Source organism: Phalangium opilio, unplaced genomic scaffold (assembly GCF_054372755.1).
Source record: "Phalangium opilio isolate 3A_F unplaced genomic scaffold, DU_Popi_V2 ptg000013l_1, whole genome shotgun sequence".
NCBI lineage: Eukaryota > Metazoa > Arthropoda > Arachnida > Opiliones > Phalangiidae > Phalangium > Phalangium opilio.
The window spans coordinates 11,203,362-11,228,991 of NW_028324148.1; the positions used below are offsets into that span (position 1 = coordinate 11,203,362).

At 35.7% G+C, this 25,630-nt stretch overlaps 1 protein-coding gene and 2 long non-coding RNA genes across 3 annotated transcripts; 1 reads left to right on the forward strand and 2 right to left on the reverse strand.

Moving 5' to 3' along the window:
• Window positions 1–8,530, reverse strand: LOC149709069 (Na(+)/dicarboxylate cotransporter 3-like). Its single transcript, XM_089864515.1, has 13 exons — window positions 8,392–8,530; window positions 7,535–7,684; window positions 7,335–7,450; window positions 7,140–7,273; window positions 6,638–6,755; window positions 6,422–6,565; window positions 5,616–5,735; window positions 5,369–5,449; window positions 4,588–4,695; window positions 3,848–4,025; window positions 1,092–1,253; window positions 876–1,013; window positions 1–335 (listed from the first exon to the last, which is right to left on the reverse strand). The coding sequence occupies exons 1-13, from the start codon at window positions 8,473–8,475 to the stop codon at window positions 150–152; spliced, it is 1,719 nt and encodes a 572-aa protein (XP_089720641.1). The 5' UTR covers window positions 8,476–8,530; the 3' UTR covers window positions 1–149.
• Window positions 2,301–2,930, forward strand: LOC149709070 (uncharacterized). The gene is made up of 2 exons (XR_016381283.1): window positions 2,301–2,522; window positions 2,589–2,930. It is a non-coding gene; the product is annotated as an uncharacterized LOC149709070 (long non-coding RNA).
• Window positions 8,531–22,737: 14,207 nt separating the features above from the next.
• Window positions 22,738–24,140, reverse strand: LOC149709071 (uncharacterized). The gene is made up of 3 exons (XR_016381282.1): window positions 23,527–24,140; window positions 22,911–23,009; window positions 22,738–22,856 (listed from the first exon to the last, which is right to left on the reverse strand). It is a non-coding gene; the product is annotated as an uncharacterized LOC149709071 (long non-coding RNA).
• Between the last annotated feature and the right edge of the window lie 1,490 nt (window positions 24,141–25,630).

A 25,630-nucleotide genomic window follows, 5' to 3' on the forward strand; every position in this document is an offset into this window, starting at 1 on the left:
TATTGTAGAAATGTAAATAGACATTTATTAAAACAAAATAAAACTTTTATAAAAATTGAGCTTTTCCTTCGTATATACGAAAACACGTCCTCCTACAAATGTAATCCGATCTGACCCATTTTCTAACAAGCATCAATTGACTCGTGATGTTAAGGGGTCGTTACAGTTGGCAATACAGTCGTCATAACCACGTCTATTATACTGCTCGTTGTATTCGTAGATGTTTGAAGCCAAGGCGGGTACGTTCTCAAATTAAATAAAAGTACGCCAATAGTGTTGACACTAGCGATAGAGACTGCACAACAGAGTATGTTCATCACAAACCCAGGTATAGCCTGAAATTGAATCATGATGAAAAAGTTTGTATTTGCTAGTAATATTTTCATTTAAAAACCAAATAAAAGTTTATTTTAATCAGGGGCTGATCGAATTTTTCGGTGATCGAATTCGATGCCAATTCGAAATGATCGAATTTTCTCATTTGCTCAACTTCAGTATATAGAAATTAAGATGACCTATCGTTGAACTTAACAGTGTTAAGCCTTTGATCCGCCAAAACCTAACTATCTCGATTTTCGAGAAATGAAATTTATTTCAAAATGTATCAAATAGAACCGTGTATCGATGAACAATATTTTAGGCAATTTCTACTAGACTTATGTTTGGTTGAACAAAAGTGGTAAACGTGGTTATGCGGCTGAGCCACAGTGCTCTTCGAAGGCTAGAGGTCGCACATGAAACGCTAGATTGAAGACACCTCAAAAAATGTCAGATAGAATAGTTTTCTTAGTTCGATCAGATTGAATTAACGTTTTCATCGATCAAATACACCAATTGCAATAAAGCAGATATTTTATAACAAGAGCTCCGATTACCATGTCTTTGGTTTTCATTCCAGCAGCTTCGTATACAATTGCGTTTGGTGGCGTGGCAATTGGAAGCATGAACGCGAAAGAACAAGCTATTGCCACGGGTAACATGAAAAACAACGGATGTACATATAACGCAACCGCCTGGAATGAAAATATTTGTGATTAATAAATATGTTTTTTTTCTAAAAATAATGAAACGTGAATGTGAATGCTATTTACCAGATCAGCCACAACTGGTAGGAAAGCTGTGGCGGTGGCAACGTTACTGGTTAACTCAGTTAGTCCAGCTGTCACAACTGACAAAACAATGAGTAAGGCGTCCACACTCATGAAGTTCAGTCCGGTTAATTGATCTTTCACCCATTCGGAAAGCTTGGATTTCTTTTAAAAATAAAAAAAATAAATTATACACTATACTCTTGCATATACATTGTACGTGTAGTCTTGCACACATGCAAAACCGATTTACAATAAATATTGCGCATTACTCAAAGGGAAGGAATTGAAAATATGGAATGTGTTATGCTTTTCTTACGAAATAAAGTATTTTTATTTAAACCAATTATGTATTTTCTTAAATCACAACATCGATTTTCATATAGGAATTAAATAAAGAAATCGTAAGGCTTTGTCGTAAAGAAAGTAAGGGTTTTATTACAAACGTGCCAAAAAATTTAAATCCGATTCTCATTCTCTGCCAAAATCAATCGTAATTTAATATTCGTCACTATGACGTACACTATGAAAAAAGATATCGTTGTAGTACACTTATGAGATCAAGGAATAATAATAGGAATAACTAAATAATTCGTAAGCCTACTGTCGTATTGAAAGTAAGTTTTATTAAAAACGTTTCCAAAGAATTAAACTCTCTCTAATTTCAATATGCCGAAAATAAATCGTAATTTAATATTATAGTAACTATGACGTACACGATGAAAGAAGATATTGTTATAGTACACCTATGAGACAAATATCCTTGGAACTTTTATAAACCTAAGTTCACGCCACTTTAATACGATTTGGTATACAATTATATTCTCTAAGTACTGTAAAAATGTCTAGACCGATTGAACTTTGGTCACCACTGACGTAATTAATCAGTTCTAATTACCATTACAAACATATTAATATATTAACTTTCAAAAGCTTGAGTGTGATTTTCAACAGTACAAATCCCAATTTTTCGAGATAACAAAATTCAATACTGACTCTAAGTCCACCTAGCTGAACTTATTCATTTTCTTCCAAATAAGAACTGTTGATACCATTTGTTGACTTTTTTTGATTAGAAGATTTAAAAATTCCGCCTTTTTTGATAAGCAACTTTCTTTTAGTATGATAGTCGACGGACAGAGGGCGAATCTGTAGCTACTTCTAAACCACCTTTCACAGCCCAAAGGGGGGAGTCAGCCTTCCATACTTTCTTCCATGCAGCAACCTTAGAAGCAAAACCGGGACGCCCAGAATGTGTCTGCACTCTCAGCCTCATTCCGAACCTTCGAGGTTATTTTTCGGAAGTATCGTAACGGTTTTTGGGTTAACATTCAATCTTTTCCCGAATCTTGCACCATTGAAGTATCACTTTGTTACCACCCAAACATTGGGAAGATAAAGCAGTCATTGGGTGGCTTAACCCAAGTTATTAAGGTATGATTTTAAGAAAAAATAAATCCAATCATGATCCTAGTGTATTCAATTCATTTAATTTCCAAGGTGGAGAAACTAGACCTGGCAGTAACCGAGGAAGAAGACCATCTTGCCTCCATATTTTTAACCGCTTTGAGCCCAACTTCGCAACTGTCAATACCGGCCACTGTTTCTATTTTGGCTCCCCTATCATCATCAATGACAGAACCAACAATTACACCCATCGATCCTCCCAAGCAACGACTTCATCACTTTAGAAAAGCAACCAAAGAAGTAAAAGTTGAAAAACGGTGATTTAGAAAAATTACTTGCTCCGGAGCAAATTAGCCAAAAACATTAGACCACGAGTTCGATAATTTTAATATGTAAATGAAGAAAAAATAAATTTCTTTAAACACACTGACACAATGTTTTATCATCATTTCATTGGCATATATTACTTAATAAAACTAGTTTACACTAGTTTCACAATGAAATTATTAGTTGATTATCTAAACGCTGTGGGTTTTTTTTTTCATTCATTTTCCGTATGTTTTACTTTAGTCTTTGATCAGGATGTTTGAAGCTTTCAGAGTAACATAAAAAGCAGCAAGGAGCTTCGCTTTATCGTAGATCATATTTCACGACTACAGAGGGTGTATTGTACATGCCACTGGCACCTATATAGAGCTTCTTCCCGAACTACATAATGCGGGAAAAGGAGTCCAAAATATAACAAGTCATGAAAATCTTTTCGTTCAATCTACGTGTTATGGTATGGTATTTGTATATGAATAGAAATAGTCATATTGTGAACTTTACAGCGTTTACACAACCCTCAATTCTCATCTAATTTAAAATCCAGTAATAAAAACTCCGTTTTTTAGTGAGTAGGCCCTCGACGCGCTACCTATAATGGTATTAAGTTGATTACCCGTAACCTTTACTCACAATCCCTTCTAAAATTGAAAATGAGCTTTTAGTGAGTAGCCCCTCAATGATTACATGTAGCCCAGACGCAACCGTTAATCACCATCTATTTTAAAATCACCAATGAATCCCTATCTCTTTTAATAGCATCAATGGAAATCACCAAAAATTAAGGAAAATTAATATTAGTGAATAGCCCCTTGACGCACGACCAAATGAAAGGCTTCATGGCGGTAGTGTCTCATATAATTTATCATCAAGCAGTGGGGGACAGACTAGTCCTCTGTAGATCCCATTTAAACATATAAACTTAATAGTAGATTATGAATTTATGCTATATCAAAGTTATATCCATAAATTGCAACAACGACGTAATAATCTAAATATTGATTATTGAGATAACTGAGCTTTCTTACTTCAAATCCTTGTGCCATAGAAAAGCCGCCACCTAGGAGAATGATAATTCCCCAGGGCACTTTCTGTTGAACAGTTTTCCAGTCTAATAAGGGAGGACTGGTGCTAAGCTTTCGTGGATTTGATGGAATAAGGAAGAGAAAAATGCAAGCCGCCAATGCCGGAGTAGCGTCCTTAACTCTGCAATAAAAAGAATTTATTTATGTTGGCGTACACAAATTAATAGCGATCGAATTAATAATTTAACTTAATACATTTGAGGGGAAATATATAAATATTTAGCGCGACTAATAGCACTTGATCAAGACTAACTTTTCTGACAAGATTTAATATTAGTTTCTATTGTTAATCAAGTTTGCTTTAGCACAACAAGCCCTTGGTACCAGTAACCAATTATCACGACTTCGCTACTACTACGTCTCTGTATGTGGGCAATTCAGTATTTTAGTTTTCGTTCTAACAATAAATTGCACTCGTGTAAGGCAAGCTTCTGGGCGACAAAGTATGAGGGAACACTACATACGTCGGTGATCCTTTCCTATACGTACCAACTGCCCCGTGTCCGCCTGAAGTGACGTGTCTTAACCCCAAACCCCCTTCCTTCCCAATTAAACCTCATGTTCTTTTCTGATTAATCACAAACTGAAACGTGATTAATCATGTCCTTTCCGTAACCCTCTAAGGGACCCAATTGCAAAAGAAAATAAAATACTTGTGGTCATAAAATATTGACTGTACTTACGCAACTGTCGCTATAAGCGGAGCCCATCCTTTAATGAACTTTGGATCTTGTAGGAATAAGAGGAGTATTAACACCACGAAGATAAAAATCACAGCACCTTCTTGGAATCTTAACGAAAGAAGAGAATATATTAATGATCATTAAATTTCGTACACTCATTTTTTTAGTTTAGGTACAAATGCCAGGTATCAGATTTAGCCCAACTTATATCTAATCTACGCTTTTGCACCTACAATATAGTCTACGTTTCTTTAAGATATTCCAGAAATGACTTTTATCAAGATTAAATAAAAATTAGATAAGAAACTGAAAGACAATGCTAATTAAATTACAGGGTCATCCGTAAAACACTCATAACATAACTCAAAAAAGGTGGCCTGGATTGCAAAATGTTAAGAACAATTTCGAAACGTAATCGCCTAAGAATATTTACCGCCCCACACCACAAAGGTATACTGTGCGTAAAAGCAAGAAACCGGAAAACTATGATGACCAAACATATTTAAACCCGGGGTATAGAGAGCGCTATGTTTTGATAATTTATTATTTTCTCGAGCCACGACAATGTGGGCTACGACACAAATTCTCCCTTAGAATCCCATGTAAAACCAGAATTATGACACTCCAAAACAGAGATTTTGTCATCTTCATTATGAAGTGATATCAAATTTTAGATTGCGTTTAAGTTATGAATTATGTAATCTTGCCGTAAAGGTTGAACGGGGATTTTTCAAATGCACTTCTAACATTCAATAAAACTGTATAAAATATTACTTCTAACCTGATGGGACCCAATTCGTCGTATTTTCTAGACAGAACTTCTCGAACTGAGCTCGAAGTTTCTTTCGTCTCGGATTTGGACCTGATTCAATTCAATTTTATAATTAAAACTTCGTATATTTCATGTAATATACGCAATTATGAAATTTTTTATCTAGGTGTGATTATGTAACGTCAATAGTTAATCGGTGATTTGGAGTTGCCGTTGTTGTGGGCATAACATATGGGCTGTTATTTAATTTATTTACCCTTTTCGAAGAAACATGAAAAATATGCAGGCCCACGCCACGATGAGGCAAACTAACATCCCAGGTATAGCATACATCATCCATGTTGCAAAAGTAATTTCATTTGATTGTGGATATTTCCTAAATTGGGAATAATTCCATTACTTCTATTTCACAATAAACAAAGTAAGGCAAACATCAAATAAACTGTTAGGCCTTGGACAAGTCTATATTATCCATAATTGCAATTCAATTTCCTTATTCTAGTTGTGTACCGAAAGTGTTTTCTCAATAACTACTTCAAATGACATTTCGTAGAACGTTTTTGAGGCTTAAAAGGGTTTCATTTGTACTGAATCACATCTGACTTCGATCTAACGTGTTTTTCTTTGTAACTACTTGAAATCAGATTTGGATATATATATATATAAGAACTAAGCCAAAATTTCGATTTTCAGTAAACAAGAAAGGTTATTAATTAAATTTAAGTTACATAATGTTAAATTGATGACTTTCATTTTTAAATTAAAATGTGCTGCCATTTGTTAGCAATATTTTAAAGTGTAAGTCGATGGCGAAAATAAGAAAAAACGGGTTCGCATTAAATATTCACAATTGAGAGAATTGTTTACATTAAATATAGTAGATTAAATTACACCACGCCTATCAAATCCTGTAAACATAAGAGCTAACCAACCCCACTTCAACCAAGGGATTACCGAAAATACACTTAGTATAAACTGATACTATTGATAAAGAATATTTACTAAATAAGTCTGCTTTTAATTTTTTCAAAGCAAATACCAATTTTAGAGGAAATGACGAACTTGTTAAGAACTCCTTGAATTACCAAGTTGGGTCCCGTTCCGATCAAAGTGCCGGTACCTCCAATGTTAGCCGAATACGCAACGCTTAGAAAAAGACCTTTTCTTAACATTCGCATCGTTTCCTCCATTTTGTTCGACTTCGTGCTGGTTTTTAATTGAATTGAAAAAAATTAGATCCTACTACACCAAAGCGTTCATAGCAACTATTGAGGGTACCTTTTGCTTGGTGGCTGTCCATTTTCAACAAGAGCTATTGTCGAAACTTCAACTTTACCTGTCGCTACGTTATTTTCTGAATCTTTAAAAGTATTCATTTCCAATGAGTCATGTTTTTCTGGAATTAAAAACACAGTATTTTTTTTAAATTATTTTCCTCATTTCCCTTACCTAGAAACTTTTGAATGCTTATGTTCGATTTTGGATATTTGGAGCTATTTCAATGTACCCAAAACACATCTAACCTAGCCCTATTGGCTTTGATAGTGTACTTTGTTGGCCAAACGGTAAGACGTTTTCCCATTTCATTTAACCATTTGTAACAGAACTAGGCTTTAATTTTACTGGAGATGGGGAAGCGGATGCTGGGAGGACTTCGATTGGATACGGAGGTTGCGGAAATTTCTACTCAATACCACCCTCTCCTCCAAGGTTTATTTACACGAACCAGTAATCATGGCCTACTGTGATTTCCTTATAATACGGCAAAAATAGCAATTACCTTCATTGAGTTTTTGATCTTTCTGTATTTCGAATATGACAGCGTCTAGAATGGGGACCATCATAGCGGTCGTGGCGGTGTTACTAATCCACATTGAAAGAACAGCGGTGCTAGCCATGAAGCCCACAAGAAGCCTACAAGATCGAGAAACTTAGAAAAGTACATATATTTCAATGGAAAGTAATACGGTAATACCTTTTCGTACTAGTGCCCACAGTAAGAAGCACCTTTAGAGCGATACGTTTATGCAAGTTACAATGTTCTATCGCCACAGCCATAATGAGACCAGCGACAAAAATCATATTTGTCGACTGTGAATAACAAGTAATTGTACAAATATATCAGGACTAATTCAATGACTCTTTAAGAAATGTAGAAACCATGGTTTTACTTACGGACATGTAAGGCGCGCATGCTTCGGCGGTGCTAAGAATGTCAAAGAGAGGAAACAAAATGACAGGCAAAAGAGCCGTCACCGGTATTGGAACGGGTTCCGTTACCCAGAACAAAGCCATCAGAATCATAACGTAGGCGCATTTTGCTTCCTGAAAGTGTCAATCGTTTTTGAAGAAACTTAACGAGTACAATAATAAAGAAATTGAAAAATAGATGATTGTCTATAACGAACTAGTAAGTTATTAAGTCATATGGGTAATCTTTGTTTTCATGAGTTTAGGTTTTAACCTTGCCTTTCAAAAGAGTGTAATTTAATAGCCCTATATTGTCCCTCCACGCTTAATCATCTATGATACTACATAATGAGATTAAAAAAGGGATGGTGAGGTTTTGGGATGTTATCAGCCTCCGATTGTACCCAGAATATTGTTAACAACGCAAAAATCGAGCTTTCTCTCAAAGTTCTTCACTGGACCAATCAGCACTCGGCTTCATGACGTTTTATTTTTGATTTTTGGTCATCATAGCTGTAGCAAAGCGCGCAAAGTTGTAGCCCTCATACTCAAGTGCTCCCCTAGTATAACAGCTGTTAGTAATTATATTTTCATGAACCACATATAGCCCGCGCTCCAATACTATCCCACTTTCTGACTGTTGCTTCTATTGGCTATCTAACGTCAGCTGGTATGCTAAAACGTTTATGACAGTCAGGCTACAGCGCGTTACGTACAGGATTCTAACCAAGGTCAATGTAACTTCATTTTGATAGAGTTACAATTACTAAACTTACAAATATGTTATTAAAACCAAAAATATTGAACTTTAATGTACATATTTTATAAATTAATTCACTTACTTTTCCTTCGATAGTTGCTATAGGAATAAGCGCCAAAGGAATGATAACTCCAAGGCAAAATCGAATGAGACGCACGCTGACCATCCTTCGAAGTCTTTTGACAAATTAATAAATAATTATTTTCCACCGGATTCAAAATGACGTAAAATGTACAAAGTCGACTTGTAAAGAAATGTTGGTCTCGCTTGATGAAATTTAAAATGGATTTCTTCGAAGAGTCACGTCAACTAAAAGAAATAAAACAATATAAAAAACAACCTTTACGTCTTTGACGTTAAATATCTTGTAAAAATTTGAACATTGCTCTCTGCGATTATTTTAAATTATTGCCTACTTTCTGTATGGATATATGAAACATATTAAGGCATTCTGAAATTTAATATGAAGATAAGAGAATAAAATAACTTACGCTGCTCATCAGGAGAAATCTTTTTTCAAAATTAATAAAAGCATGTACAGATACAATTTAAAGATTAAAAATACACTATTTCCTACGTTGACACTTTTTATCGCTAAATACGAAGTCTCGAAGTATGAAGGGAAACCCACACGTGGTCTCTTGACCAACAAAAAATATTTACGATTTACGGTCTACGGTATAGTACTAGGTTATGAATACTAGCACTTGTTCGCGGGCAAACTGAATTGAATTTACAAGCAGATTTGTAATGTATGAAAACTGTGATAATTTCAAAGTGCCTTAAATATACATGTGAAACGTTTTGACTGAGTGACTACTGATAATCTGAGGCCAGCCCTAACCACTTCATCTAGAAGGCTGAAATTTTACAGGGACGTTGTTCTTGAATAAAAGTCACGCCAGAAGAAATATTTTTTTAATCTGCCGCCATCTTGAAAAATGGTGGTCATAAATGTATAAAACCTTGAATAACGTCTGAACGTTTCTGCGGATTTCATAAATATTTAGTATACCGATTCCGTACTATCTGTACACTGACTTTATGGATTTTGGGGCTAAATTTTCCGCCATATTTTAAAATGGCGGCCAGAAACGTAACCTAAATTTTCCTTATGGAATAAAGTTGGCACGTTTCAACCGATTCCACTAATATTTAATGCACTGGTTCCTTATATCATATAGAAAGGCGTTATGTCTTTTGGGGCTCGATTTTCCGCCATCTTTTAAAATGGCGGCCAGAAAAGTAAAAAGAAACATCTTTCTGAAACCACGTCCACACGTTTCAACCGATTTCACTAATATTTAAAGCACTGGTCCTAAATATAATATTTCTTAAGTTGATATACCAACGTTTGTTAAAGACTTTTTCTGTAGACATAAATTTCACATATCTATGTTATTTAATTATCACAGCCTCCGTTTACGCTATCTTAAAGTAACTTTAAACCCATTTTATTTCGTAATGGGGCTGTTAGTACAACTAAGATAGTGAAGTTAGAATCACAGTTATAACGAAACATGGAGTGCGGTTAATTTCAAAGAAAACAAAAAAGGTTTCAGATAATTTGAGTACACGTGAGATTTGAGGGGATATCCGTTATATTCTCTGCTGATTAAACGAAGTTGTTTTGAGTGAGTGATAATCTATGGCAAAGGACGAGCAAATTAAATAATGAATATAGAAGAGATGGCATTGACATACTTTTAGATAGTGGAAGTTCTTAATTGTAGTTAGAGTTTAGCGACAAAAACGGGATGTTGGTGGCTCTATTATATTTTACTATTATTTAAAACAATTTACGCATAATTTACATGACAGTACAATAGGCCATTTTGATGTAACTAAGAGAGAAAGACAAGGGTGCAAAACTACCTTCCATTTTGCTTTTCGTAGGCTGCGCTAAAGGCCTTATGGGTTTAGACAGAAGTTAATGACTTCTTATCCTGGGAAGTATCGGACACTAAGGCATTATATAGTATCCATCCCTGCTAGTCAAAATTGCCTATGGCAATCGTAAAAGAGGATCGAAATTTTCCTCCCCACTAGGAAAACTATCTAATCTACTGAAAAAAATCGCACGCCGAGAGGCTGTGGCACACAAACTGTGGGGCGTGTTCAAAACTTCTTCAGCGCCAATCGTTGAAAAGCCGTCTGGCTAGAACCCTTTTGAAAATCCATTACAATCCAATGTTTCGTTTCTGGCCCGCTGCTGGAGCTTAAATCAGCCTGCTAATTCAAAATGAGGGAAATGCCGTAGGTGGCGCGGTGATCGGACCTAATAAGAAGTTGGCTAACAGAGATGGTTCCGGATATGGTTAGAGTCCAATACTTCCCAGGATAAGAAGTCATAAACTTCTGGTTTAGAGAGTGACCAGGTGTCCCGATACTGTCGGATGTCTACCCTCTTCTATTGCACCAAAATGGTCTAATTTTTGAGTCCCTAAACTGATTATAGAATCTTATTGTCAATGACAAAACGTAATTAAGATTGTAAAGCGAATAGGTTTTTTAATGGACCCAGCTAACAAATAAACAAGTTGACTGGGTCTCCTCTCCATCTAAGGGATAGGATCACGTGACTAACAAGGTTGCCTGTAGCATCATCTGTTGTTGACGGACGGAAATAAATTAACTTTTTTTCTGATTGGACTAGTCTCGAGAGAGTCTGACTCTTGGGGTAAAACAGGTTCTGCGCATGGCAAAATCGAGCCAATCAGGTTATCCCCTACTCACCTAAAAACCCGAGAACAAGATCTGAGCGTTATGAAAATTCAAAAGATTTGTTGGTTGTGTCTATTCGTAATAATGTTTTTCTCGGATATTAAACTCGTATTTATAAAATTTGTTTTTTGTCCTTTATTGCTTAATTTAGAATTTCGTAAAAACGATTTCCTTCAAATACATCGATAAGATAAAATCATTCGATTCAAAATACCAATACGAAATTTGTTATCGGGTTCTTGTGATTATCTAGGGGAGGCTCGGCCTTAAGAGTGTTGCTCTTGAAATACAACATCCCCATTATGAAAATTATATTTACATTTCTATTAGATAGTAATACAAGCTCGAAAACGAATACTACGAGCTAAACTACAAACAGGGAGAAGTGAAAAGGAGGAAAAATTGTACTCTCTTTTTAGACCGACAACGGGGCAATGGAAGGTATTAGAAGACTTGGTTATCACGCATCAGAGAACGGCCTCCTCAGATGAATCTTTATGAGGAAAAAAAGGGTTCGTTGGCTCTATTTGCTCAAGAAGTAGGAGAAATTTTTGAAATTAGTCATTGAGGGCGCAAAATAGTAGCTCCATATACAAACGGTAACCCACGTGATAAAGGTCCAAATTAATCTTCATCTAACGCAATATAGAATAATAGTTCACCTCACAATGCTTCTCCATTTCTACTCCTCCCTGCTTTTAAGTACTTAGCTGAAAGGTTCAGATTCCCGTAAAGCGACGCCTGGTGAGACATAAGCTTGCAACAATTTTCATAAGCCGGTAGCAATATTCTTATCTGCTTCCGCTATTTTTCTATCGGCCATCAGGATATTAGCTAAGCGGGCGCAAATTCAAATATCAAAACCAAGGCTTAACCTATGTTATTAGATTCACAAAGCACGTGACAATAAAACCCGGCAAATTTAGAAATTAAAAGGAACTTTTCTTCTAGTCTAAAAGATAAAGCATTATTTTGATTGTTTGAAGCTTACTAACCCTTCTATAATTTCGAAAGCAAATTTCAAATGCAGACCTAGTTTCGCTACCTATAAATATGTACAACTTCTTTTGAATTTAAAATTCATCCACCGTAGCTAGAGTCCTACATATTTTTCTTAGCTTCTTTAAGTCTACTAAGTTAAAATGAAAAACCCTTACCTAAATTCAGATTTCATACAGCGGGTCTCGGAAGTAAAATGAATATCTTTAAAGTACCAATTTCAAATGCCGGTGAATTTATATATTACAAAAACACCTCGTTTTCTATCCACGCAGACCATTGAACTGAAGTTAAAATTTTACCCTGAAGCGATAAAGTACCGAAACTTCGAAGAAATATGAAGAAAAGGCAAAAATATTAGCCACAAGCTAGAGACGTAATATACGTACGAGCAGAAACTTCGTTACTTCGAACCGTGCTTGGAGGATAAAAACAGGTTTATATTAGTAGGGTAGACGTATATCGAGTGTGCAAACGTGTGTATTGTTAACGAAATAATGACTCTACGCTCAGGCAGCCTGTCAGTATATGTGGTCTTTGTCGTATTTAAACAGTATCATCTATATTATTCTGTTATGTTGCGCTGAATAGAGCAATGATGTATTAGCTTGAAGTACGCTTTTGGTCCCGCGCTTACACGCTTTTCCTCTGGGCTTTCCCAGGGAGAATATATGCAGGAGAAGTGTTGTTAATGAAAAGGGTTATTAAGGTAAAGGGAAGTGTTTGTAAGCATTAGGAAGTAGGAGGATATACAGGGTGTTTATGATAAGTCCTCCATAAATTAAAGAGAGTGTTCTTTGGGGTAAGACCATTAAATACACGGACTGGATTGGAGATACGGCGCGTGGTTCTTTTATGGCAGCGTCTGTCTAGCGCCACGCCGCAACCAAAATTGAAACTTTTTCGACTCAAACCATAGCCATAACATGATCTATAAGTCGAAACGTTTTGCGACTCTCCCGCTAGGAACGACGACAGGCGATGCCATTTGAAGAACGGGGTTTTAGCATATTATTCCAGTTATTATGTGTTTAATGGTCTTAGGTTTGGGTCAAGCTGAGTGAAAAATATGTAAAAATGTCTTTTTATAATGGATTGTTGCATGCGTTTTTGTAATACTTTAAACTCCCCTCTACAGAGTCTTCCTGCAAGTCGAGTCAACTGTTATTTTACTACCGCAGCAGTGTTATTCATCGTGATGGATTAATTAGATTTAAATCTAACCAGTGCAATGCAATTCTGTTTTAAGTAAGGCATTGCTAAAAGGTGTATGTTCCTCTGTTCGGCAATTAGTGTCAAGCACGTTTATCGCAAACGCCTTTGCCAATGGCCCCTAAATATTAGTATTTTGCACAAGTTTATCAATTTGGGTTTATATGTACAGTACCTTTCCAAGAACCCAATTTTACGATCAAGGTTTTAAGTTTTGGAGAACGAAAACCCTGTGCATAGTATGTAGATTTCCTAGGACCCATTTCTATCGTCCTATTGCGATAGGTTTTCAAATGAATAAAATTGCATGGTCACTAAGAAATAGATTTCAACAAAGAACGTAAAGATTTCCATCAAAGGAAACTTTAAAAGAGGGTGTCAATAAAATTTAACTTAATTTAATTGTTCCAATAGTTTCCTATTGCGATTGCAATTAAAACTGAATTTGTATATTCCCTTCAAACTTAACAGAAATAATTCTAAAGCACCATCTATCTGGAGCACGAGATGACGCGTTATTAAAACACATTTTTTTTTAATTAATTGTAATATTGATTTGAATATTTTTACTAGCAAGTATTTATTTTAATGAAAAATTTTAATCGAGGTTTATCTTTCAATACTTGACGTTTCAGATGACAGGTGTCTCTAGTTTTCGGAATAGATTCTACGTTAGTACCTGCACCTGATGATAGGTGCCTCTAGATTCCTACTTTCCTAGTAATATCTACGCTATAGCAGCCTTGAAAATAAGACAGGTTTACAAGTCCCAAACCACTTTATTAATTATTTGGACTAGTTTCAAACTCACGAAGGGGGGATACTGGTCCTTGGGACCAGTTTATTATTGTAAAAGCTAGGGGTAACTGGTCCCCATGGACTAGTTTAAAAAATATCCTTATTTCCAAGCTTACACTAAAAAGACTTTAACCTAATAAATTGTCAACATTATAAAATTTCTATTAAATTTTAACATAATCAAGATATTAACGATAGAATTAATTCATTTCATAAAGACTTTGCTACAGACCTGAACATAAAATTACATTCTTCGTTTCTTCGAGCCGTTAGCAACTTGACAAAAGCCAGTTAAAAATAACCCTTTGTTTTGAGGGTTTTTAAATAGCAAAATATTATTAAGTCTCGAATGTCAAAATTCGCGAGTGTAGACTTTGATCTAGTCTTAGCAATCAGACTCTTAGCAAAACACTCTTATTTTTGTTAAAACCAGGCTTGTGACTTTCGAAACAAATGAAGGCTATAATGTCGTATTTTGAGAATGGACAGAAAGTGTTCAGTGAAAATTAAAATGCGGTTGTCTACAAAGCGACCTTCATATCTTAAATTAAGCTCATTACCCAACCTTGAAGATATACTTATTTTCGAAATCAGCGTAACTTGATTTTTAAGAATAATAAAACTTTGTAAGATTTTATTTTTTAGATTTTAGGTAAGGTTGAAGTGGAAGATATTTTAACACTTCTTAACTGGAACTACCAATGGAAAAGCGTACTAATTTATACAAGTTTTTTTCATTAATAAATCTATTTATGGAATAAAGTGAAGCTTGGTTATTATTCTAATCATAAGTTTATGAGACACGTTCCATAAGTATTACACTACCTATACTAGAGACTTACTGAGAACTAGTTCGAGAACGACGTGAGAATGGACTACACTCGCTCTTGCAGTTCATCTTCCTATTTAGTCTGTGCTAAGCCTTTGACAGCTCCTCACCTACGTCACTTCATGACAAGCTCTCAGTAACTAGTGACAAACTTATGGAACATAACATACGAACTTATGTTCTAACTGAGCATAAATAATTTATCAGCTTTAATTTCCACTGAATTTTTGAAAGTTCAAAGAGCTAGAAGCCATGTTAAACTTGTTAAAACAAAATCTGTTTTGAAGGCGATAATTGATTAGCCTGAACATGACTCGCACGTATTCCAGTCGTTGCTCTCACTCCCTCTTAATGTGAGAAAAATAACACCTTATCGAGTTTTTAATTTATTTATCGGGGAATATTTAATTTCGGAGAAGTTTGGCGCGAAAAAGGCGTTCTGAAATGGATAGAAATTACACCTTTGCGCCCGAAAATTTCTCGTTTTCGAACATTAAATCTCGCACCCTCCTAATTCTTCGACGCTAAGACGTCCAATTTGAAGCGTTTCACCTTCACGTTTGCTTAAACTAACAAAGTCGTGATGTCTTACACCCAATACTCTACCTTTTAATTAAACTGGCGAGATCATCTATTTTTATTAGATGCCATCTCGTTAACTCCCCAAATGAAATCCGGAATCATTTGTAATACGAACATCCTTAATGTACCGACCTAAATATACGCCATAATGAAAAATGCTATGTACACGAAAAATTGCAAACTTTAAAAATCTATTAAAATTTAATACGAGGTGTTAGTATTAATAAATTGAACGGAAAAACACGAAGCTACTAATCACTACGCGCCACTACATGAAGGTGAGAGTTTTATTAAGAAAGTTTTTGGGCGTACCCAGGATTAATAGATACACCGCAAAAACTTTGCGCTTTGCCACTTAATGTAAATGGTTGTAGATATGACCAATAGAACATTTCATTTATTACTTACAGAGAAACCAACGCCCACAGGTGGCGCCGCCATCTTGATTTATTTCCCTCGCGCCAATAGCCAACGCCAGACGGAGCCCGAGGTCACTACTAGCGGTGCTTGTCCCGAGGGAAATAATCGCCCACTATGGTGTTTGCATCTCTGCTGGAATGGATGATATGGTCTATAAACAGAACTATATTTATTCGGTATAAATAATTAGGGATAACGATAACATGTAGTCATAGTTTATGATATAATCTCTAACACAAAAAGAAACACTAATGTAATTAACACTATTTACATGAAGTGCTCTCTGTATAGTAAACAAAGTTCAGCGTCAAGACTTTGGAATAAAGAAAGCTATCTTAAATGGTAAAAATCTATAACTTAACTGTCCTCATGCAAGTCTGAAAACAGTTAACAGTCAATAAGAGAGTGCACTTCACAACTAAGATGCGTAGAACCATGTTCTTTCTTTGCTCAACTCTCTTGGTAATGTAGTCCAGATTTAATATAAAATGTCTTATATTTGCTAACAGATAAATTATAATTTGAGACAGCCATCTTTATTCTGGTAAAGAACGAAAGTAGCCTTATGGAACTACCTACATCTTTCGTCGCCATTGAGGGAGACAGGTGTTTGTTGAGTTCAAACTCGATTGAGTACTTCAAATAATCATTGGTACGGAATTGTGCTCCATCTCTCGATAATAAGTCGAACGAGTCTTTTTTTTTAAAACTTAATGAAATTTAATCATTGTCGTCGATAGGAGGGTTTTAGTAGAAAATCCTGGCCCACATTTTCAAATTCGCTCCGCCTTAAATTAATTTTAAATCGAAATAAAACCAATAAGGAGAGAATAGGGCTCCGTATCTCTCGTTCAAGATCTGTAAGTGGCGAAATTATCGTATGGTAACGACAGACGCCGTTTAAGAAGTAGAATTACATCGTGTTCGATCGTTTCTCGAGTTGGGCTTTTGTCGTTACTCTTGCCCCACACATTGCGATGATCTGTCGGCCCTGGCGAAAAAATGTTTCTCCTTTCGTATGCATAACTAGGCGCCGCATAAAGGCACGATTTCCATGATTGAATAATAAGTATGGGAGGCAAAGTCAGAGTTTAAAACAATTTACACCACAACGAAATTGACCTTTCTTACCCTCGTTAAAAGCGTGAAAGGAATAGCTTTGCCGGCTTGAGAATCAGGGAGTATATGGGGCTTCCATGCACGAAGTTATTTTAACAGCCTTCGTGAATAATTACACCGACGTTATGCTTTTCTATCCACGACCTAACCATTCTGGTCTAAAAATTAATCTTGATCCGGGTTACTGCCGCGCTCTCCGAGCCCAATTTAATTGCGCCAATAACTCCTATCTTCCTACGCTTGCATGGTTATTAATATTTCAGCAATTTTCCAAAGTAAAAGCATCTTGCATTTGCAAACGCAAATACCAGCAGTAGGTGCAGTTCCAAAACGAGAGCTTCCTGATGTTTTTTTAAATCATGGATATAGATAAATTCTAACGTAGTATGGATTCTCAACTAGGGCAAAATTCTGAGCACCAAATACGCGTTGCAGCCGCGGATGTGAGACGGTTGTAAATCGAGGTTGAAATAGCTAGGTCGCGTGGGGAAGGAACTATATGTCTCCGGGGAATTCCGAGTGGAGGGTTTGAAATTTCGCCCATGCGCAGAGAGAAAAAATACGAATTTCCCTCTCATTCACAAGGTTGGAAGGGGGGGGGGTTGCTAGTCACTTTTCATCAGCTGAACGGGTACCTAAGAGAAATGTCTTGCGGGACGTAAGAGGTAAGAATCCATAACACGTTGGTATATCAATGTATGAATGGACTATTTCGATGAAATGAATAACGAAAGACAGGGGAGGTAAAACTTAAAAGCTGACTTATCTGCATTTTGGTGTTTGCGTTGGAGGCTTTTTGTATCATGAGAACCCACACAGACGGCAAAGTAGAAAAACCCCTTGATTGCTACACATCGATAGGTCTCTTGCTTTTGCTAGAGTTATCTCATCCAAGGACATTACAAGGTTGTTTTAAATACCTTTTCGTTGTTAAGTAAGTTAGGATGGGTTCATCCCGTTCAAAAAAGACTGCAATTACTTGGCATTGCTGACAAATTCGGCTGTTCGAATTCCATTTGCAAAATCTTATTACAACCCTTCTAAAACGTCAATTGTTGCCAATCTAAGAGAAATATATCATAAGTTTAAAAGATATGCTTCATAAGTATGGCATTTCCTATACTTCCTAATGGTAGAGACGTACTTAGAGATAGTTCGAGAACGACAAGCGAGAGTTAACAACACTTGGTTTCCTATTTAGTCTGTACGACATTGACAGCTCCTCAATAGGATCCGCTTTACGAGAATCTATTACGTTTCACTACGTCACTTCATGACAACCTCTCAGTAACCAGTGACAAACTTATGGAACATATCTTATAAACTTATGACTGTATATATTCCTGCTTTCGGATATGATAAAAATTCTTTTATTCTGGACCAGGTAAGAATGTTAATAGAAATCTTTAAGAAATAGTTGCATTACTTAATAAAAACCTTATTTTTAGGTGATAATATAAATTGCGCGTATCTCTCTATTTCAAGAAAGAGTGTTTTACTTGACTAGATGAGCAACAGTGTAGATTCCATGGCAGCTCATTGGTTATGATCTTTCACACATTATAAGTTGTTGGTTTTAAGCGGAGAAGCGTGACAGTTGCCTCCCATTTTATATATTGACACCGTTTATTATATCTACTATATGCCTTTACTATATTTTTGTAGGAAAGGATACCGTATACGTAAAACGAGTATTAGTAAACGTGATCCGTCACTTTGGCTCGTATCCTCATTCTCACGCCATTAGTTCACGCTTTTCTTGTCAAACACCAAACTACCTCATTTCGGCTCCTACACTGCATAGCACCTCCGAGAATTCTTCAATAATGAAATTTATAATTCCCTTTTCTATGATTTATTCAAATGTATTCCGTTTGTTTCATCATAAGTTGCTGGCATCAATCCATAACGGTGTTTACACGAAATGCAAAGTTTAAATATAGCTACTGGTTGTGTTATAGTTAAATGCTAGTTTAATTTTTGCAATGCAATTGAATAGACCCTTTTTTAGCCTTTTTAGGTCATAGGAATACAGAGATCGTGGATCACAGGGTTGTTATATTCTAGAGGGCCGATAGGCCCTTCTAGATAAGAACCCACACCCTCCCGTAATGTTAAAGAAATAATTCACAGATTTTAGGCTTAGCGTCGCATAGAAAAAGCATGGGATTTTTGGTGGTCCACTCCATCGAATAACTTAGAAACTACTGCGAAGTTAATGTTCGGAACACTTTTGAATTATCAAGGAACTATTGAATGTTGAACTTCTGAAGTTTGATTAAGAACAATTAATTCTAAGTATTTTATTTCAATTAATTTATAAATCATGGTAAAACCGTTACATATATAACACTGTTTTCATAGCATTTTGTTCAGCGTCCATCGGCTTTGTGGCGCATAGGATAACGCGTCTGCCTATGGAGCAGAAGATTGCAGGTTCGAGTCCTGGCAAGCTCGGTGTTTATTTTTACAGATCTTTTATTCAACATAAATGAAATAATCCTATAAATACAATGTTTGGATAATTTTTTTATTACTAAGTACGGGCTTGTGGCGTAATGGATAACGCGTTTGCATTCGAGGCAAAACATTGCAGGTTCGAGTCTTGGAAAGCTCGTTGTCTATTTTTGATGAAGAATCTTAGTATATATAAGGGAAAATTCTTATATAACAAACTTTCAATGAAATGTGCGTGTGCTGGCGCGTGGTTTAGAAATAACTTTTTTTTAAATCTATACAAAAAGGTCAACTAAACTTAATTGAGTCACCAACCGCCTTTTTATATGAAATAAGTTACCACCCGCCTACCAATTGTGAATTAATTTACCACTCCCCTGCCAAATGATTTAAAATTTTAATCTTTCCCATAAAATAATGAGAGGCACTTGGAGTGAGCCAATATGCTCACGAACATCTTACTGGAACATCGAATTAATGAAGTTTGACAAGCATATTATTATTTTTATAATAAATTAATACAAATTAAGGCTGGTGGAACAGATATTATATAAAAAGACTTGGTATGCCCAAGCCTTAAAAACAAAACGATAAGAGTTTTTCCAGTTGTCTGAAGCGCGGATATTATTTTTTTCTATTGAATTTTAAAGACAATCCGTATTTTACTACTCTTTAGAATATAATTCAATCACCTGATTTTACTGCTAATGGATTTAGTTTCCTATAAATTAATTGAAATAAAAAATTACTTATCTCAGATTTTTCCACAACAATTCCATTTTCCTGAAACATTTTATCATGCATTTATTATTTTGAGGGACATCGTGTAAATTTAATCAAATTGACTCTTTCTTTTTTAATTTCCGAGAATTTTACTTTCGAAAGGTTTTAAACACATCAAGTTTTCATAATGTTGTCAACTAAATAGCAACTCAACCAACACTTCTAAAATCTTCCCCACAAGTACGGATATACACAGTTCAATAATTGTGACTGTGCTTAAAGAAGAAACGAACACCTTTACCAAATATAAGAAAGGTGATAACAGCCCCCTTTTGTATTCGAAAAGACCGCATATAATACATTATTAATGAGAGTATTATTTGAAAATTAAAGTACGTTCTCCATTGAAACGAAAAAAATTTCATGATAAAATGTTTCAAGAAAATGGAATTGTTCTTGAAAAATCTGAGATAAGTAATTTTTTATTTCAATTAATTTATAGGAAACTAATCCATTAGCAGTAAAATCAGGTGATTGAATTATATTCTAAAGAGTAGTAAAATACGGATTGTCTTTAAAATTCAATAGAAAAAAATAATATCCGCGCTTCAGACAACTGGAAAAACTCTTATCGTTTTGTTTTTAAGGCTTGGGCATACCAAGTCTTTTTATATAATCTTGTTAAGCCATGATGTGGTTATTCATTGTGCAATTGAATGCGAGATAGTTACAAAAAGAAACGATGTTTACGTGGGTGGTGATGCAAGGTGTTAGCAAGGCGTTTGGGTCAAGTCACCACCGGCGGGCACGGGACAGCAGGCGACTGTAGGGTAAGGGTGCCGCCATGTGTCGTATTCCCTCAAAATTTGCCGCCCAGATGGATTTCTATGAAATTTTACAACACATTCAAAGCTTGGATTTAAGTTCGGCCTAATTTTTTTATAAACATGTAGGGAAAATTTATATCTAATCAGAAAATTAAAGTAAATGTCGGGCATTATCTGTAAAAACGATATCTCAAATCTTGCAGTATTTTTCTTAATCTTAAGCAGCAGTATTTTTCAAATCCACGGCCATCTTGAAAAATGGCCCCCAAAAATGCAAAAATCTCCCCGACTAGATGGGCTTACGGACTTTTGGAGTTGAACAAGTCGCAATAGTTTTAAAATGGCGGAACTACAAAAGGTATAGAAGGTAAAGTCGATTTAGGCAAAGAAGATACACGCCCCAGGAATGGAAACTGTAGCTTCCTCTAGTGTAAATTTTTGTCTCTCCCCTCCTAGTACGCTCCAAAGGCAGGCTCGGTTGACGGAGGTATTTCCGGCTACTTTGAAATTGCATAGACCGGAAGTTCCTTGATCAGCCCAACCCCGAGACATACCTTCCATTCCCGGAGCGTATATTTTCTTTGATTTAGGCCACGCCCTTACTGGGCACATTGTAAATCCTTTTATGAGCACAAGACTGAGTGATGTAAAGTTGAACGGTTCTCAGTGACGTTCTTCTTGACAGCCATAAAAATTAGCTGGCTGTTGTCCGAACAATTTTAGAAATCATGTATTACGATGCCTAGTCAATCAAATGGAAGTTTTAGGTGGCATCATAAGTTTATAAGATATGTTCCATAAGTATGACAGTTCCTATGCTTCGTAATGCTAGAGACTTACTGAGAGCTAGTTGGAGAACGAATTGACTACACTCGGTTTTGCATTTCATCTTCCTATTAAGCCTGTACTAAGCCTTTGACTGCGCTTTACCAGGCGTCACTGTACTACGCCGTTTCACCTACGTCACTTCATGACAAGCTCTCAGTAACCAGTGACAAACTCATGAAACATATCTCATGAACTTATGCATGCAGTTATTGGCTAGCAAGATACTTTAACAGATATATAAAAAGCAAAACTACGTTTAAGAAAATAGCAAGATAAATTCTATTCTTGTATTTCATTTTCATACATAATTTCAGCCATTTACGCCCAGCGGGCCAGGAAATAGTCGCTTAGGAATATTATCGAAGCTCGTTGACGAAGAAAGATGACCAAAAGCATATGTTAAATTACCATTACCCGCTCTCTAACAACATAATTTAAACGGAAAGTAGTAATTAAAAGAGAGTTTGACTCCCAAAGACCCACCCTTGCCTAGACATTTAAACGCCCATTTTCGTGGAGGGCCATTTTGTTTTGTTTACTAGATTCGAAGATAGTATATGGGAAACTTATGCAAATGGAAAAACAATTTTTCTCAAAAAATCAATGATCCGCTTTTGAGAAATAATTGCTCAAATTACGTCAAGTAGGACTGGGACTAATAACGGGGGTCTACGAGAGAGCCAAGAAGGCCACCCAAGTCAAATCGACAAAATTGTTTTAACGAAGTGGAACCCCGCGACGAGATCATCGCTTTTCAAAAGTCTCCAGGGTACCTTTCATTATTCAGAAATAATCATTTAAAAAATTTCGACCAAGAGCGCGTGGCGTCCGGGGCCTGAGGAATCCATCGAGAACTTAAAATTGTATTTATCATTTTCAAGATCACGATGGACTACGAAATCCAAGTTGTCTGTCGGCGAAGGTATAAAACGTCGTAACTCAAACTAATGGCGAGTTACGTAATTTTGTATAACATCAGATCATCGCTATAAAGGCATCGTCGGGTTGGAATACGTCAGAGGCACGTGACTGAAGAAGGGCGTGGTTAAAAAAACTAAGTTTTATTTCGAAAACTATACGTACACTTTGAGGAAATGGCGCTGCTGCAATCTCGCGATAACAAGGATTATGTGTCCAGTACCACTCCATGTAGAGTCCTTTCATCTTGGCATCACGTGGTGCCTGTGACGTATTTCACAAAATTTTTACTGACCACCTTGCCTTCATTACAGTCCTTTTAAATTACGATAAATTCTGATAATTTCATTTAAGTAACTGATATGATATGACATGTTTGAGAGCAGTTGTTAAATACTTGTATCTCACAAAACTATTTAATAAAGGTCGAAAATTGTTGTTAATCCTGAATAATATCTACAAATTTTAAATATTCATTACCCCAAATCGGCTAATTTCATTCATTACCCAGGAAAGTGCAGATAATCAGATACCTTTATTACTAAATCGTTATAAAGTTCATTTTAACATACGTGTACATCTCCCAAACCCAACGATTGAAAACTTAATGGTCAAAAAATGTTATAAACGATGGTATGTTTTCAATAATTGCTAAATTACCTTAAAAGAGTTACAACGTATACAAATAACCCATAAATTCTACCCTATCGAACTAGCAAAGTTACATTTGTCACATATTGAGCAGATGTAAAATTATCAGAATTACCGCCGAGTAAATTACCATGGCAATTACCATATGAAATGAATCGGTAAGTTGATCCACCAACTCACATTTTCAAATTATTTTAGGATTACCAGCATCACGATCAACTAAATTTCGATCAAATGAGATAATTATTACACGCAACCAAAATAGAACTCGATCATTACAAACACCGATCGATCATCTAAAGTTCGATCATATCGTTCAAAACATGGGCAGTTACTTCATTTTAGCACCGTTCCAGGAATTTAAATGCATGGTTGTATTATGAAAAAGGGCAAATCGGTCTGTAGTACTAGCTAGCTAGCTAGAAGCTGCTTCTGGACATTTTTCGCATTTCTCTTAATCAAATCGCGCTATACACGCCTAATTGGTATATAAAAAGGGAATATCCAGCCATCTTGTAGACATATTGAAACGCACGGGCCCATTAATAATTCCTCGACCGTCCCTGAAAACGTAATTATGGGGCTTTTAATTTGGCATATTTTAAATTGTACAGACCACCGCAAAGTATCAGTGACGGTGGTCCTTCGAGATTTAGTACGCTACGATACGATACCTACGTTACATACCAGTGGTAAACTGGTAACTACTCGAAGATTAAGTGTTTAAAATGACTGAAATTTCAAAAAAACCTTACTAGAAAAAAAAAATAATATCCACTCAAACTATATTAAGTTACATCATTACGAAGTGATTTGTATAAAATTGACATTTTAAGCAGAGGGTCAATATAATGTATATTTATAAAGTATAGGATTAAAAAGTAATAGTGAGATGACGAATTGAGTATTTTTAAGAGTTAAACTGTATTGCATGCAGTGTTTCGACTTTTTATAATTTGAATTCGGAATTGGTGTTTAAAGTATGTATTATTTCATTTACTTAATAATACAGGGTGTGTCTGGCAAGGTCACAAATTAAGGGGGATGTTCTTTAGGCAATTTTGAGTCAAAAATGTTCTATGACATTTTGCCACATATTTATTGTGTTTTACAGATGAACCCTTATATTTTATTTAGAAACTGAAAGACAGTGCTAATTTGATTAAGTTGTAATCAGTAAAACACTCCAAACATAACTTGAAACGGTTGCTCTTACGGGCAAATTTCATAGAACGTTCTCGACTCAAAATCGCCCAGAGAACATCCACCTTAAGTTTTTCCAGACTTGCCAAAAACACCCTATACACTAGCTAAGCTACCCGGCGGCATTGCCCAGGTGTTTAATGGGACTGGTAACCGGAAATAGATACAAGTTTATTATGTAGACACTAAACATGAATTAGTCACTTCTGCCCCACCCCTACGGAATATTTGAATTTGATTTTTTGAAGAAACTCTATTTTTTTCTTGTAACTTCAAACGACAATAAAACTATGTTTAATTATTGGCAGGGATAGATATAATTTTAGAAGTAGGAATGGAGAACAGAGTTATCTGGGCGCGCGACGAAGTCCAGGACCCCCTTCCACGGGACGTAGGGGTATGAAAGAAGAGGCGGGTCATAGCGACAGAGGTAAAATGGAATTACGTATTTTTCGCCGTCCCCGTCAGCACCGTCATCAAAACGTAATTTAAGGGAGCCAATAACATAATTTAAACTTTTCGTTAAGTGTTGGAGGGAGGGGCTCTATACTAGGCTTTGTATGAGTCGGATTGAACTAAATACTAACCGTTCTCCATTCCTACTTCCAAAATTAAATCTATCCCTGTTATTGGCTAATCACAAAGCTAAAATGTTTCGGGGTCTAGTTTGCATTAAGCCATTGTTTTTATCTAATAAAACTCAGTTCTTACAATCAAATTGACGAAGCCGATTTGAAAAATGATTAAATTTAAATTTTGTAGGTATTTACGTTTCTACGTCTATGCCGTGAAAATATTTAATAAATAAGAATTTCTTGCAGAGATCCTGAGTTTGTGGAATATTTTCTTAATTTTTAATTCCGTATGGCTTTGATTATAGGGTAGGTCGGTATAAATTGATACGAAAAGAGTGATGTATTGAATGAGACAAGGCTGTATTGGAAACTTATACAATAATCATAAGTTGTTTCACGAAACTTTTTCGGTAACAGGTCACGATTTTTCCTGAAAGCAGTCACTTATGAAATTAG

What these genes read in the sequence shown, in the direction of transcription:
- LOC149709069 (XM_089864515.1), bottom strand. Translation starts at nt 8,475, where the DNA reads ATGGTCAGCGTGCGTCTCATTCGATTTTGCCTTGGAGTTATCATTCCT. An exon ending in CATGCGCGCCTTACATGTCC is followed by an intron (nt 7,451 to 7,534) that starts GTAAGTAAAACC and finishes TGTTATTCACAG; the next exon opens with TCGACAAATATGATTTTTGT. An exon ending in CTATGGCACAAGGATTTGAA is followed by an intron (nt 1,254 to 3,847) that starts GTAAGAAAGCTC and finishes TATTTTTAAAAG; the next exon opens with AAATCCAAGCTTTCCGAATG.